Source organism: Aplidium turbinatum, chromosome 10, assembly GCF_918807975.1.
Source record: "Aplidium turbinatum chromosome 10, kaAplTurb1.1, whole genome shotgun sequence".
NCBI classification, from domain to species: domain Eukaryota; kingdom Metazoa; phylum Chordata; class Ascidiacea; order Aplousobranchia; family Polyclinidae; genus Aplidium; species Aplidium turbinatum.
Genome location: NC_137481.1, coordinates 2534216 through 2550585, shown reverse-complemented (window position 1 = coordinate 2550585; position 16370 = coordinate 2534216). Strand labels below are relative to the sequence as shown.

The window sequence follows — 16370 nt, the reverse complement described above, 5'->3', positions numbered from 1 at the left end:
ACGAGATTGTCTATGGAACTTTCGAGACGTTTTCGTTTTTGCTGCTAGTTTGCCAGCTAGCCGAACTTGTTAGTTACTGTAGTTTGTGACTGAAAGTTGATTGATTGATGTTTATGCTTTGTTAGCTGCTTCTCTGTTATGTACTTCTACAGGACTTAAGTTTGACAACTGCTATGGTAATACTTATTTGCGTGTAGGTTGAATTCCATATTTGCAGCTTGCTATCTCTCAAAGTTCAACTTACTGGTGAGCGTACTTGTGATGTAATAATGTTTTTTGTAGCTGAATGTTGACTGTCTACCGTAAACAAACGTAACGTATCTCTGATGTGCGTAAATTGTTGTTAGGCTAATACTTCAAACTTAAATATTGCAGAGTCAATCACTATAGAATCCTTCGCGTACAAGTGCATCATTTGGCATTACTGATCCGGTCATACTACCGGTACGTTCATTATTCTGAATTGTATGATTGATTGATTTGTGTCGTGAATTGTGGATTTATGTTTACTACTGAATTATTGACCAATAATTTGTCAGCCTAATGGAAATTAATTCTCGTAAACCGATCTTAACTAGGCCAAGTGAATTGCCACGTTTCTTTGTTTTTTAATGATTATTGACCTAGCGTTATGGTTGTACGGTACGGTAGCCTACGTAATAATTGTGTAAGGTAACATCGCGAATTTATTTATTCAGTGCGTCATTGGCCAACCTGTGGAACTTGTGTACCGTACAGTGGATTGAGAACTGTTTGTCAACAAATTTGGTACGTTTATCAGTTCGACTGTTGTGCTTGCTGAATTGTGACTAGTGTCTTATGTTGTGTTATTTCTTGACAGAAAAACCGTATAAACTTCATTGCTGCGAAGCAGTCATTGGAAACCGAGTGATTTCTTCAAGTTGGCGTGCTTTAACAGTTGCTCAGTCCTGCCGGGTGGATTAGGAAAATCGTGACGTCACCGGCGCAATTAACTACCGTACCTGTTGTGTTCGCGTCGCACACAACATACGGTATTGCTGAATATTTTACCTTTTAAAAAAAAAAATTGGAAATCAAACAAATCTGCAATATTGTTAAACAATAAACAGTGTGGTTGGGCAGCTTTCTTTGCCAAAGACTGACACAACGATGCCAGCTGGAAAGGGATAGCCCAGTTTTGCTAAATTTGAAAATCCTCGACATAAAATTGGTTTGGTTTTGCATCTTTATCCTCGGACTGATAAAGCCTTGATAGGTTATTCTTGGTAGTTTCGCATAATTGTAGAAGCTCTTGACGCAGGGCCGGTCTTCGAGATTGACAGTGTGAAGTTTCCGATTGTTAAAGTCTCGTTGCCGGGGAACTATTCCATCCATTAGGTGCCGCTGAATGGAGAGTAGTCCTTAGAATGCGTTGCTCAAACGCATACCCTGAGAGTCGAACCAGCGCCCGCTTGATCTTGAAGCTTCTTCGTTCACGCGCTAACCAATTGAGCTAGCTATCAGGGCGGACAAAATTGCTGTGGAGGAAATTATTTTCTGTGTTATTTGTTTTGAGGATGCGCATTTGCATGGTGCGCGAAACTTCAGTGAAGAAATGAAGCAACATGTTACCATGTTTTTCCTTTATCAGATGAACGTTGAAATAAAAGATAATAATTCTGATGGACCTCGAAATTTATTGTAACTTAATGCTGTTGTTTTTCATAGCATTTCCTTCGATAACTCAGTGGAACAAGCGCCTTAACCGTATCTGTTACTGGCGTAGACCTTATGGTCTCGCCTTCTGCTAATTCAGCAATTTCACATAGAAGCAGTGACGCTAGAAACCTGAGATTTCTTGACTTTTACTTTTTTTTCTTGCCCCAACTTTTAATCCCGATTATGTTGGTATCGGATAATTGTGAAGTTCACAATAAACCTTTTGTCACAGCCAGTTATAAAATGCAAGAAATTTCCTGATATTCAATAGCTTGATTGACAGTTTACTATTAGCGTGCGGTTTCATTTTGTGTTTGTTATTCATTACGCGACAGCGCTAAAATTCCATTCTCTACCCAGGCAGCAAAATCCTTCATTTTTACATTGATTCAATGTCGATTTTGCTGTCTGAGTAGGGAGTTGGTCTTTGACGCGATATGAGTCATTCTTTGCTGGCAGACAATGATTAGAAAGGTAATTTATTATTTGCGCAAATTGCTTTGTAGTGCAAAAATTGCATGGAATACTGTTTGCACAGAAACGGAAAAACAAAATTGATGAAATTCTGTGTTCTATGCAAGAGGACTTTCAAAATAAAATGTGAACTGAGAAATTTGACCAAGAAATAGCAAAAATAGGTCAAAAACCGAGTCTTTATCACCTTTTCTACCTAAAATACACAATCACGAAATATATTTTGCGAAATAAATTGATTGAAGTGATAGATAAGGCTTTTGACCAATGGCATTCTTTTTCCCGTTGTAATTTGATATAAGCCGACGGAGTAATTAGCAATAAGAGAGACGTAGACCTGATGGTCTCGGCCAGTAACTCTTGACGCCAAAAGGAAGCAGTGACAGATACGGTTAACAAAGAAATGGAAAGTTCAAGCAAAGATGGTTCGACTCTAGGACTGGAGAAATACATTTCAAGGACAGCTCTCCAATCTTCATCTAGCGAGTGCAATATTTCAACAAAGCCAAGAACACTTCAGCGAGTGGGAACTTAAATTCACCAGGTCTGTGGTTCAAACCTCTACAAGTAGGCTATGCGGAACTGGCAGGACTAAGCTCTCCCAGTTCAAAGAAAAGGATTCAATGAACCGCTGGTTCGATCATCCGCAGACGACCTAGTTGAAGACCGGGGTGTCGTGATCGCTAGAGCAGTATGCTTGAGAATCTGCTCTCGGATGCGTAGTAGGCCAAACCTAATCATTCACCGCGATATCTAGCGGTGAAGGACAAACTCTCAACTTATCCACTTGAGCAACACACGTCAACGACACTTAGTGGACGAAGGTTGCCGACAACAAAGTGAATCTCCACCACACAAACAATCTCAGTAACTGAGGCTGCGTCGTTGGGTCAAGACACAAGTATGCAAATCTGCCACTATTCAGATTAAGAATTTCTGAAGTCGATGAAAAACAATTCCTGCGAGATCGTAGAAGGCTATTAGCGCAACATGCCGTGATGTCATAAACGTTTTATTGCAGTTACAAGCGTGACATTATTTACGATCATTTCCGCTTAATAATCAAAACTCAATATTGTACAATACGACTTTCTATTAATAATTACCAAATAAGGCATAATCGCGAATTTACACGAATTCTCATACAGCATTATGGCTGGCGAGGATCGGGGATGTCTTTTGGTATGAACCATACAGTGACGGAGAATGAATAAGCAGCCCAGCTAGCGCATTAACCTACGGAAACCCTCTTTGAAAGCAGGCTACCCACAGTCGGCTACGTTAGTTATTACATAATCGAAACCAATAGAAACTGGCACCAGTAAAGGGACAGAGCTACTCAGGGCAGTTGAGAGAATAATTTAGACCCTGTACCAATGAAATGCTCGGGCTCCTAATGAAGAAACCTTTGCACTATATCCAAAGAATACGAAGTGGTTTCTGCAAGTTTCGGGCCCTAAAATCACCCCAGGCCCGGGCTCATAAGTTCCCCCTTATCAACGCTATCGAGGACAACTACCCAGACAGTAAATCAACCATTTTTACATTGATTCTACGTCTGCAGACGTTAAATCAATGTAAAAAACGATTGATTCCCTGGCTGGGTATTAAGACAGTTACACGTTAAGTGCGATGTGGGTTGGTTGAAATAAGGTACAGGACATGATAGCAAAATAGGGCTTCAGTTCACTGTAGAGGGCACACACCGCCAGTTTGACGCGATCGTAGTTCTAAAAAAATAGTTTCATTTGCGATTGTAATTAATCTAAAGCAGAGCAATTAGAACGTTCAGAATGAGACCGACCATTGCTTCACCACAGCATCCTCCCCAGTGGACACAAGTGTGTTCTCGTCCAGCCAAGCTATGGAGCGAATCACTGACTTCGGGTGAGCCCCTGCAGAAAAAACAAAACGCTTGAGCTTCAACAAACTTTATAAGCTAGCCGAGTCAAAGCAACAACTTTTTGTCGCAACCGTGGCCTCGTGGAGATGCGGCCAGATTTGTCTCATTTTGTAGATTTCGATTGCGGCTACAATTACTGCCAGACTGAAATTTTGCAAAGTTTTTTTTTTATTTTTGCTGACTCGTAATGCTTTTTGCTTCCTTGGGGAAGCAGTAGAAATTCTGCTGAATGTAATAAATGAGGCCACATCTCTAGGTAGCCATGTCGTTGCCTTAATTATGTTTTCAAGTTAAAGTGAACGGGAAATCAATCCTTGAGTATACTGTCGAGCACGTCATTATGTAACTTACTATGGAAAAACCGCGCTCTCGGTAAGCGTCGAACCGATAACCCAGAGCGTCGACTTAGACTGTCAGTAAAGAAAGCTTCAGAAATCTTGCCAACAAATTCTCAAATGCAACCTAACGTCGACGGCAGGCCACTTTTCAACTGGTGCCACGCCATACAGGACCGGATTAACCCACCAAGAATTGAAACGTCCCGGCAAGGTGCTTGGGCCGATCCTTAATGAAAGGTCAATGACCTTTATTATTCTAAGAAAAGTGTGCGAATATTCATCACGTAAAAGTAAAGATTTTTGTGTAGTTGCTCTTTTAATTTCCTGCACTCATTCACATTAATCCGGCCCTGACTCCTTGTGCCACTGCGATTACTGCCTTACTTAATTGACTGGTTTTGTCGGTGCTGTCTGCGTCAAAGATCCACATACTGGAATCCACTGCAGCCGTTGCCACATATCTCCCGTTGGGAGACCAGGCCACAGATGTGCAGTTGTTAGAATTGCCAATGAACTTCTTCGGTTCCTTCTGCAACAGAAGCGTCGTGTCAATATGTTGGGCGGTTAAGGGTTAATGGTTTGAACTCTCGCTCAAAAGAAAGAGCTATTAAGAGGCCTGGGTTGTCCCAGGACCAAACGGAATAGCCTGCAACTATGCTTGCACCATCAGCGGAGTCTCACGGTTTTGTTGAGAAAAGTCTTTCAATAAACGATATTATAATATGTAAGATAACACCTTTTGATTGGGTGTAGGACTGCAGATAGTCTTAATAAATCCACTGGATCAACTATTGCAACAGACACATCGCCTATGTGTGAATGCTTATAATAATAGAAAGTACAGAGTGTTTCAGAAGCCTTGGGTATATTTCAAATCCTCACGTCTGCTGGACTATGATTGGTAGTAAGATGAAATTGGTACCATTTTAAAGCTTAAGTCATTAGGTTTTCTTTGTAATAGTGGATTGGGCGTCACAGGGTTAAACATTTAGACAACATCCGAACACAACACTGCCAGATGGTGGTCTTGGCGAAGTAATCAAATTCTCATGCCCTGGCCCCCGGGTCTCTAGATGTCACATTATGCAATTTATTTGTGTAGGGTTAAGGACTACCGTAGTTTATGTGCCCCTCTAAAAGGCGGGGATGAAATGAAAAAGCCCTAGCAAAAATCAACCTATGCTGAAACGCGTTTGGCAAGTATTTGAACTATAAGCTTGATGTGTGCAGCGTACTCCAGTCACATTTAGATATTATTTTTGATATGTTCGATTCCAAAATTACCCAAGACTTCTGAAACACTTTGTATTTACACTACAAGTGTTGGAAACGAAAAGTTTAATCTACATCGTTGCAATAAAAACAACGTCATTTCAAAAACCAAAGCATCAAAGCACTTGAAATAAAGATATCATAGAAAATTACATGTTTGAATATTGTTAACAGGAGACTGAATGTTTCGAAGACTGAAATTAAAATACAGCACATTCTACCAACAACAACAGACCATGTCATAATTTAAAATATTTTAGTTTGAATATAAAAAAGTTGTCAAGTTTAACATGCTCTCACCTCGAAACCGTCACTGAGCTCATACACAGCAACATCTTTCTGGTTTATCACAGCAACTCTGGACCCGTCAGGGGAGAAGGACACAGCCGACACACTCTTGGACACGTCAAAACACACTTTCGTGTCAGAGATTGTGTTGTTGTCAATGTCATAAACGTGGCACTTCTGACCCTCTCGGTTGAAGCCAGTCAATTGCTATCAAGATTGTATAAAGTTAGCAACACCAGATGCAGCTTCAAGCAAGCTGTGGCAAATGTAACAATCACATCTTCTCACAGTCCAATATTATTTCGAGGGCTCAAAACCAGAACTGGTTATGTCGATTTTTAGCAAAATTGAGTTAAGTCCATCAAATTACTTAGTTCACTATAGATACCATGTTGTGCCAAAAGTGGTTATGTCCCACACCTGCCAATGTATGGTTTTATGAAATTGAAGTTTTGATTTTGTCCTTTATTTCTTATATTTACAACTTTCAAATGCGATTTGTGAAAAACAATGATTTTGGACATAGCCAGTTATGGTTTTGAGCTTTCGATTTATTCCTAGAGAATCCCAGACAGCAAAATCCGTCATTTTACATTTATTTAACGCAATATAAAAATGAAGGATTTTGCTGTCTGGGAAGTTAAAGCCTAAAGTGAAATACTTTTTTCACATTCTTAGAACTTTCAAAGTTTAGTCTAGTAACAACAACGTTCTGCGTTTCGTTCGTAATCAAATAATTGTCGCTCACCTTTCCGCTGGCGACGATCTTCGATCCCCGCGCGGAAAGTTTAGCAGGATGTGTGGCTGTCCACGCCAACGATGATAATCTTCTTCCGTCTTTTATTAAAACAATCTGAAAGAAAATGCTGGTTTCACTGCTTGTGGGGCCAAACGCAGATGCAGTGATTCCAAAGACGTAACTTCAGTACCTTGCGACACATTTATGGCGAACAAACTTTCGTTTTTATCTGTTTGTTACAAATTTTCTTGCACTCAGCATTAAGAAATAAGTGTCTTACAACGTACGTAATGTAATGTACTAGGCTACGGTAGAACTATCTGCCTTGATAGGTGCTGAAAACACATCGACATCAAGCATTGTTATTGCTGCAGCACATGTCGTATTGAAGATAAATTAAAGAAAATAAGACACCATACCTCCTTCTCACAAGCCACAACAACGTAATCGTCCTCGGTGACAGCCAATGAGGCTGGTTCTGAGTCCAAGGAGATCGCCGAGTCAGCTTCAAACTCGCGCGAGTCAGCATCAGAATAACGAAGTTTATTGTCAAGCCCAATGCTGACAACCTGGTTAGACGAGGACAAGTAGCCGATGTCCTTGACCTAGAATTCAAGACACGATCGTGAGTTTGTATCAAAAAGGCTTCAAGGGCATTAGGCAATGACGAGGCATTCAAGGATATCTTCAAGTTGGTTCACAACTTCTCGTGACGCTTATTGCAATTCTCGAGTGCCCCGGCCGGGTTTGGGGAGTTGAATTAAAATGTGCAAACCATTTTTATTTATCATGTTTACAACTTGTATAGATTGTAGCCTAATGTATATTTCTTTTTTAAATATATGCTACTTTTAGTGGCTTCGTTGACATCATAAGAGCATATTATTTGGTTTTGTATTTGTTTACTTTTGTCTGCAGCATCAGCCCAATTGAACCAAAAGTCAAACCATAAACCAACTAACACCAAGCTCTGCGCGAGCTAGGGCTTCTCACACTACTGGCAGCAACACGCAATGAGAATGCAAATCGTAATTTTGGAGTCACAAAAAATTTTCAATAACGTGGTCCAATGATGGAAAGTCTGCAGTGTAGATCACCCATCAAGGGGCAGCATAAAACGGGCTTTGTGAAAATGAAAATTATGTTATCAGAAATGTGAAGAAACCATAGCAAAGCACGCACAAGTGCTCTTCTCCCAAAAACCGCTTTTTGAGTGATAAGTTACTAACAACCATTGTAATAATGTTTCCATCAACGTTCTTGTCTTACAGAAAATTGCAAGCAACAGACATTCTATTTCAGGAAATATGGAAGGAAACACTGAAAACATTCATAAAATTCACCATGTTTCACCAAACGCACACGTTTGATTTCGTCGAGACAGATTAGGCGATACTGTCAAAACATGGATGGCACAGTATCATGTAGCTGCGGAAACAAATACATCAAATGCCTATAACTTAGTGTCGTGATATAAAAGCTTTTTGTTGCCTTGGGGAAGCAGTAGGAAATGAAAAAAGTAAGTTGAAAAACGCTCAATCAGACTGACATCTTACCATAGTACCGTGGCCCTTTCCTGTGAACCTTTGAGCAACTCCCGTTTCCGGATCCCATCCGACCATGATCCCGTCAAAGCTGGCTGGAATGACACGAGCCACATGTCATGTCACGTGCCACAAAGCAACAATGTTACGTCACGTGTCACAAAACAACAATGTTATGTCACGTGTCACAAAGCAACAATGTTACGTCACGTGTCACAAAGCAACAATGTTATGTCACGAGTTGTCACGTGTCATAAAACAACATCATCAACAACGAGCAATGAATGTCATTGTTTGTAAAACTGTTGCAGTGCTCGTATTTTACGAGGCATGAGGTGAAACTGTACTGCTGACTTATGCCAAAATGAAACACCTTTGTTGCGAAACAATGGGATGAGCTATTACATGAATTGGAAGATCTATGATGGGATCACTTCACAACTAAGTCATTGACCAAATGTTATAAAAAAAACGAAGTAAACTTGGTCACAATGGCCGAAAAAATACATAGGCGCGTTAATCGATTGCAGTTGATTGCAAAGAAAACAAATTATTTTATCAATCAGAAATACAAGACGTAGACTTAGTGTTTAAACGTTGATCCAATGTCTTATTACACAGTATGTATATAATATGCAAATACAAAAGTAACACAGAAAATAAATACCTTAATAAAAAAAATTACCAAATTCAATAAAAAATGACAAAATGTTTTGAAGTCATTTCGGACAATTAAGGATAAATTGACCTAAAAGTCTCAGTAAAAAAAGAAAACAGCTACACAACGCAAGACACGTTTCATATCACCAAAACTTTTTCACAAGTAACAGTTCGTTGAGAGCAACAGTTACACAAGCTGGCAGTTTCGACTAAATGCCTAATAGCCCATCCTTAATCTACCTGTGAAAATAGCTTTTCCTGGCTTCACTGTCACACACGCAATTGACTTATTGTGACCGGAGATGATCCGGGAAGGTTTTGATGGGTCATTCCTGTCCAAGTAATTGATCTCACCTGGGATTGAAGAAAGTTACTTATTGTTAAATTAACCTGAAAGTTTAGTTAAATGTAATGTCGTTGGAAGACCTCTCTATCAAATAGCACGACCGAGCACGATCTTCCGAGACCATGGACGCTTGGACGGAGTGATTGCTTTGTTATGGCTTTGTTCATAACATGAGTGGCTATCAACTTGTGCTCGCTGGTTCTCTTCAGGTAGCGGCATCACCAGTATTTCACATACATTTAATTATTCTCGTTACGACGCACAATTGCCTCAGATCATTGGCTGCCACTCTTGGTTCATTGCCAGCCAAATCATTTTGATATGAAGTTGGCATTTCTTCCTCTAACATCAAAGGCTCCAAGTCACAATATCGTACACAATGATAAAAACCAACTCACCTGAAAAGGACACACTCAAAAGTTTATCTCCCTGCCATAGGCAGGCCAATTGTTGGTCACCGATATCCTTGCCCAAGACGAATTGACTAAAATGCACATAATTTAATGAGTCATTTCCATTTACTGTGCAGCTCAGTAAAGTTGGCAGTTAAGTTATTTTGTTTAGCTTCACAGAAATCGACAAAATATAACGAGGACGCAAGGAAAACTAGTCAAACTAAATTTAATCGCAGCAGTAGCAGTGTCGAAAAAATATAGCTTGCACGCATGTCGCATAGGGTACCGAAGAGTACAATATGAGTTTCACTTCGCCTCTATTATACTGTTACAAAACAATGGATAACTTTGTTTGAAACCAGAGTATTTCCATTGCAAACTCACACAAGCATTTGGCGTGTTTCCACGTTCCATATCTTACACGACTTATCAGCAGAAGCAGAAAGTAACTCAGTGCTGTCAGGGCTGAAGCAGATGCTGTACACTCCTCCCTGATGGGATTTCGGTTCTCCGAATGTACCAATCTAATATAATAGTAACATAATAATTAATATAATTATATCAATTGTTAAGTTAATAAATGATATTAATACCACAAATGAATGCCCAATGCTAAGCAAAGCCAATTCAGGTACATGAAGTCACTGTTATCAATGCAACCTCAACGGGCCGTTTCACCTCTTGTGAGATCATCAGAAGGTTCTGAAAAGCATGCAAAAAAGAGAAACAGGTGTGGAGTGTATTAGTGGTGCCCTTTGGTGAGTTCCGATGACTTTGATGAGAACAGAGTCAAGTTAATTCCTATCTACGTTTGCACAAAATTAACGGTTTCTTTTTTTTGCTTTTTTGTTTGCATGTTCCCATCATATTTGACATAATTCAATTTGCTTGGCATTGAGCACTTTTTACGGTGTTAGTAGTATGTATTGTTCATTTGTTCATATAAAGATATATAATAGTAGTCTTACCAAATCGGCTGTCTTCCCGTCGTACAAGTAAATATTTCCATCAGAGTTGCAAGTAGCCAAGTACTTTCCATCGGGTGAAAATCGGGTGCAATTGCTGAAGCGTGACCCATCCTATAATAATCATGCTTTATTTTGCGCCCATTGCGACAACATTACAGTACACTGCGATACAACAGACGACAGGAAGCAGCGAAGAGACATATTAGTCTTCGAGTCAGCTGCTCCCTTTATTTTGGTATGCCATTACCTCAGAAGAGTTTTTACCGCAACACAGCCGGGCGTGCTCTGGAGCGGTGTCGAACCCATGTCTTTTCGAACGTTGCCCAGACGTTCTCACCACTCGGCTACGCAGCCAACTACACAGAGCAATGTACAACAGGGTCGAAACATGTGCGTTAAGTTTTTCAAAACACCAGCAAATGAACGGAACCAACAAGCGTGCGGTATCAGATAAAGTCAGCTGGCAGTGCTTAGAACGCCAAAACCTATCTGTAGAAAATGAACTTGAGAATTGTAGTGCTCACTAGAAGTTTGACATTGGAAAAAATAACAAACTATGAAAATTTATTGTAGAATTTAGAGTGATGAGGATACCAATACATACTGTACATACAGGCTTAGGGACTAGGGTGGTCCTTATGTACCAACTTTCGAATTTTTAAACAAGATCTGCAATGTTGTGCGGCAGTGAGACATGATGCTTACAGGAAAACGAATTGACGATTTTAAGAAGAACTGAGAGAGCAATGGTGAGGGAAATGTATGGTGTGAAGCTGACAAAAGAAATACTAAAAAACTTGCTTCAAAGGTTGAATGAGAATGTTGATAAGTTGGCGAAGGCGAATGGACTGGAGTAAGGTGGTACGGGCATGTTTTGAGAAGGGATGAAGATGATGTTTTGAGAAGAGCGCTGGAGTTGCGAGTGGAGGGTCGTAGAAAACAAGGAAGACCCAAGAAAACGTGGAAAAGACAAGTTGAGGAGGAAAGCAGCAAGGTGGTCTTGACAAGAGAGGATGCGTTACACAGATTGATGTGGAGGCAGGATGTGACGGCGATTGGGGCACTTAAAGGTGAATCCGGCCACCATCAGTAACGAGGATATCACCGGATTAAAACTGGACTACATCTACGTCTCCTAAAATAGTTTCGAATTGGTTAAAAATGGAAAACCTCAAATTTTAATCGACATCTAAGATATGCTTAAAGACCTTGAATTTTATCTGCATTTTAAATTATCTGATTCAATTTGAATATGTTACTGTGCAGAAGTCAATTGTCATGGTGATTTCGCGGCTTTCTTGACGTCATGGCACTCCGAACGTCATAGCATTAATTTCCCTCAAGCCAGAAATGGGTTTTAGTCATGAACTTCTTTATATACTGCCTGGTTGCCGGCAGAAAAATGGTGGCCAGCCCCCAAATTCTTTTTTCTGGTGTTTTTGGCATATTTGTCAGGACTTGAAAACTACTGATTTTTGAATTTCAAATTGTTTTTTTTTCATTCCACCCAATTGAGCATACCTTAATTGTCGTTTAAAACAAAAAAAATATTTTACACTAATTTTTTTTTACATCAGGTGTAACCAATGTAAGGGGCGATCGAACAACTTCCTCCAACTAGCTACATAAAAGTACCACCCTAATATGGGCTCTACAACGTCAAATCCACTTTATTTTAAACAATCTTTCAAATTCAATAGCAAAAAGCGATCTTTTTTTGCATTTTCCATACTTCAAAAATGTTATGATGCCCAATCCATGAGCGCTTGGTCTTATTGCAAGGCGACGCAAAATATTTCGTTTTTTCTATTCAACTCTCCAATATCAATGACCAGTTGACCACGTTTGCATTCTAAGTTCAAAGCCCCCACAAGTATGTGAAATTGACAGAATTAAACTTCAACAAAAGGAATGTTTGTAGTATTATGCTTTCTTGCTCGAAGCATAATACTACAAACATTCCCATTTAACATGGAACCTGATATAGAAGAAATTTTTAATGTCAAGAGAAACACATCAAAAAACCAATCCCTGCTATAACTTAAGTCTTAAGGAAAAGGTTTTCAATCAATGAAGGCATACCCTTAAACTACGGGTGTGTTTGAATGGAGGTCCTTCGTAAAAGTAAGCCGAGAAATCTTCTGAAGCAACAGCACATCTGTAAGGTCGTGTCTTCTTGATGTCAACCGAGTTGGCCGATTTTGAAATTATATCCAACTTTCCAACACTTGAACCAGAATCCCAAAGAAAAGCATGAGCATACCTGAAACAAGTAAATGTACCGTACTTTTTATATGTGCTAATAAGGAGAACCATTGAGTGAGTGGAATGGGCTCTTGGAAGGTATTTTCATTTTACACAAAAACGATTTCACAACAGAACTGTAATTTTTTTGTAAATGAGTTGAAGTCTCAGATCAAGATTGATGATTTTCAACCATTTGTACGCATTTGATGATTTTAAAACTTTTCATTTCTCTCCCATTACATAAAGTAAGCAGATTAACTTTCAAATAATAAAACCTTGTTGGTAAAATGACTTAAATTGCATAATGCATATTGTTGGTTGATGTATTATCTTAATCGATCACTTAAGTTGCGTTTTTAACTTCTGAATAATTTTACACTCAGTGCAACAAATGCATATTGATTGGATCTCTTGGTCAATAGTTTTAATTGTTTACATTCTAAATGCACAGCTGAGCAGTGACAGCGTCAGATCGGTTTAACATGAGCTCATAACTCGATCATGGAACTTAATTGTGAAACATTTACGAAAAAATGTTTGAGAAATGCCTATTTGAAAGAGACGTTTCTTCTCCCATGTTACAAGTAAATTTTGAGCATGGCACAAAACGTCTGGCATGTCTGGAATTTTTAAATTCGACAAAAGTTTAAATATTTTAAGAACATTGTTCGATGTTTGCTGATGGGGTAAGTTGAAAATCTTTGTTACAAACCAGTGACAAACCCCAAAACAGGTCATTGGTATCCACACCCGTGAAACAATCATGAGGTCTGATATAACTGCATCCTTTTTTGTTTAAAAAAATGAACCACACAGTATACAATGCACTGTAATGCTGATTGCTGAGACCTAATGCAGTCTAAATATAAACAATTTCAAATGAAATCAGCTCTAAGTCAAGCCTGGTTGTGTGTCAAGCTTATTAATTTCTGGTCCCAAAATAAGTATATAAACTGTTTTTATTGCAATTTCGTGAAAATGTTTTTGTATTAAAAAGTTACAAGCAATTCAAATAATGCAGTTTGAAGTGACATTTTTCAACTAACCATGAGCAATTGAGCATGATGTTAGTTGAAAAAAGTTGTTTCTTTAATATAAATTACATTGAAAGCTGAATGAAGACAATCTTTCTGATGTAAAATAACCGATGATTTGAGCTCTTTTAATGTCAAGTTATCCGTCCGTTCTTTTTTCAAATTTTACTTAAAAAAAGATTTCCAACTAACCAGTAACCAACTCTCCCGTGCAATTCTAAAGATTCAAGTGCTTTGTATTAAAAGCGGAGGTGTCTTGAAAAAATAAAACTATACTTAACATTATCTTGTCGTTAATCAGCAATGCAACACCACATTTAAATGGTGTTGTGTACTTGTGATCTACATAACATTTAAATGAGACAGTTCAGTCACTTAAGGCCAAACCACTGGGAGCAAGTCTTTTAGGCGCAGGCAGTTAGGCGCCGGTCAAATAGGCGCGCACACTGTAGCGTCTGGATATTTAGGTGCGGAGCACTGTGGCGCCCGGTCATTTAGGTACTATTCCTAGTAAATTCTGCAGATTGTTTCAGCTTGGCATGTAGGGCAATGCTTTTCACACAAAATGTTGTATTGCACAGAAAAATATGTTATGGCTTCCGTGAGTGAAGCTGCTTAAACCGGCAATGCTTTTCACACAAAATGTTATTTTGAACAGAAAAATATATTGTGTTTTAATGCGCGTGTTCGGCATTTATTTGTTGTTAGTCGAGGTTTGCGTCGGCGAAAGCTTTATTAATAAATTAATTATTCAAGTTTCCGAACATGACTGAGTTCACTTTCAGGCAGGATGCATAGAAAATGTTCTGTGGAGAACTGGAGATGTGCTAATATCAAGAGTAGTAGAGCGTTGTCTCGCACCTCATCTCCACACGTGCATTAACAAAACAACATATTTCTGTTCAATATAACATTTCGTGTGAAAAGCATTGCTCTACATGCCAAGCTGATACAATCCGCAGACTTTACTAGGAATAGCACCTAAATGAATGGGCGCCACAGTGCTCCGCACCTAAATATTGAGACGCCACAGTGTGCGCGCCTATTAGACCGACGCCTAAAAGATGTGGACCCAAACCACTTACTGCTCTCTTCCTTCCCCACACACAGCAATGCGTTTGCTGTCAGCATCCCAAGAAAGGTCTTTGATTTTGCCACCAAGAGGTTGATATTCAGACTGCAATTCAAAAATTGTCATTGAGATTTGAGTGACTTTGCTAACAAATTCAATATATAATATATGTGTAATGTGTATCATATAGTAAATTGTTGCGTAAAAATAGGTTTCTTTCTTCAACTCTGCTTAAAAGAAAGCTTTACACTGCACCAAAGTAATGATTTATGGACACACTTTCTGATGTAAGATACTATCTTACCAAAATTTCAAGGATAGGCTACAACATATAATCCGGTGTTACATTAGATACCGTACAAACATTATATAATTTTGACTTACCACTAAAACTGATCATAGCACAAGTGAATAAAGTCACAAAATCATATTCGATATGAGCTTGGAGGCAAATAAGACAACCAAAAACACTCACCTTCAATATATGTTCCACTTGAGTTGTATCCCAAATACGAACTTTGCCTGAAGAATCACCAGAACAAATATAATAACCACTCGGAGAATATTTAGCACAGCTTGGGGGCTTCTGATGATCATAGTAACTGTCATGCTCAATCGGGTTCTGAAATTAATTGAAGATAAAAAACTCAAAACATAAAAGAAACCCTAAACCATAGTTATAGTTCAGCTGTCTTACTTGAAGAGCATCACTTTATAATACAGCACATAAAATAAGATAATTTAAACAGCACTAGGCAGTATAGTTTACCACTTAATAATCTTACTTCAATATCTCTAATCACGACGCTGTTACTAGAACAATAAAGAAAGTTCTTTCCTTTGGGGTCTTCACCTAAAACCAAGGCGGTTGCTCGAGTAGTTGGGGGAAGACTTGCAAATGAATGCTCTAAAAATAAAAATTCAATTGTTTCATTGATCAACACTGTGGTAGCTTAACCTGCAATCACCAGAAGAAACAAAAAAAAAGTTTATGTGAACTGTCTCATTCTGCACGCATTTAAATGTTGTGTACATTGACTACTACTGTGATTCTACATACTGCACCTCAACTATTTTACAAATTAGACAACTCAATACTAGAAACGATGTTATAATAATTAAATATTGTCTACACAACATCAATATCGTCTGAATTAAAAATAAATATAGAAAGTTTTCTGGTAGTACTCACTAATTGTCATCTTAACCATGATTGTTGTTTGTGAATTTATAATCCTGAATGAAACGTTTGATAATTTGAAACACTTTCTGTCACCTTAATGTAGAAAATTAAACTGCAAATTAAAATGAAAGTGCAACCATTAAACATAAGTTTACACATCGTCCATTAACCTACTGGTACGGTGAGTAATAAGTATTTGCAAATACAAGTTAGTTTAAAATTGTACA

At 38.6% G+C, this 16370-nt stretch overlaps 1 protein-coding gene across 1 annotated transcript; it reads right to left on the bottom strand.

Annotated features, from left to right (window-relative positions):
• Nucleotides 1-3150: 3150 nt before the first annotated feature.
• LOC145777982 (WD repeat-containing protein 1-B-like) lies at nucleotides 3151-16257 on the bottom strand. The gene is made up of 15 exons (XM_082589359.1): nucleotides 16153-16257; nucleotides 15746-15867; nucleotides 15436-15582; nucleotides 14974-15065; nucleotides 12690-12870; nucleotides 10608-10718; nucleotides 10024-10163; nucleotides 9643-9728; nucleotides 9139-9252; nucleotides 8251-8333; nucleotides 7114-7299; nucleotides 6704-6808; nucleotides 5968-6162; nucleotides 4780-4924; nucleotides 3151-4049 (listed from the first exon to the last, which is right to left on the bottom strand). Exons 1-15 carry the CDS (start codon nucleotides 16169-16171, stop codon nucleotides 3943-3945), a joined length of 1833 nt encoding a protein of 610 aa, XP_082445485.1. The 5' UTR covers nucleotides 16172-16257; the 3' UTR covers nucleotides 3151-3942.
• Between the last annotated feature and the right edge of the window lie 113 nt (nucleotides 16258-16370).

Coding starts and splice junctions, on each gene's coding strand:
- LOC145777982 (XM_082589359.1), bottom strand. Junction 6,809..7,113: donor TTGTGGCTTGTGAGAAGGAG/GTATGGTGTCTT, acceptor ATTTTCTTTCAG/ATTGTTTTAATAAAAGACGG. Junction 6,163..6,703: donor AGATCGTCGCCAGCGGAAAG/GTGAGCGACAAT, acceptor CAATCTTGATAG/CAATTGACTGGCTTCAACCG.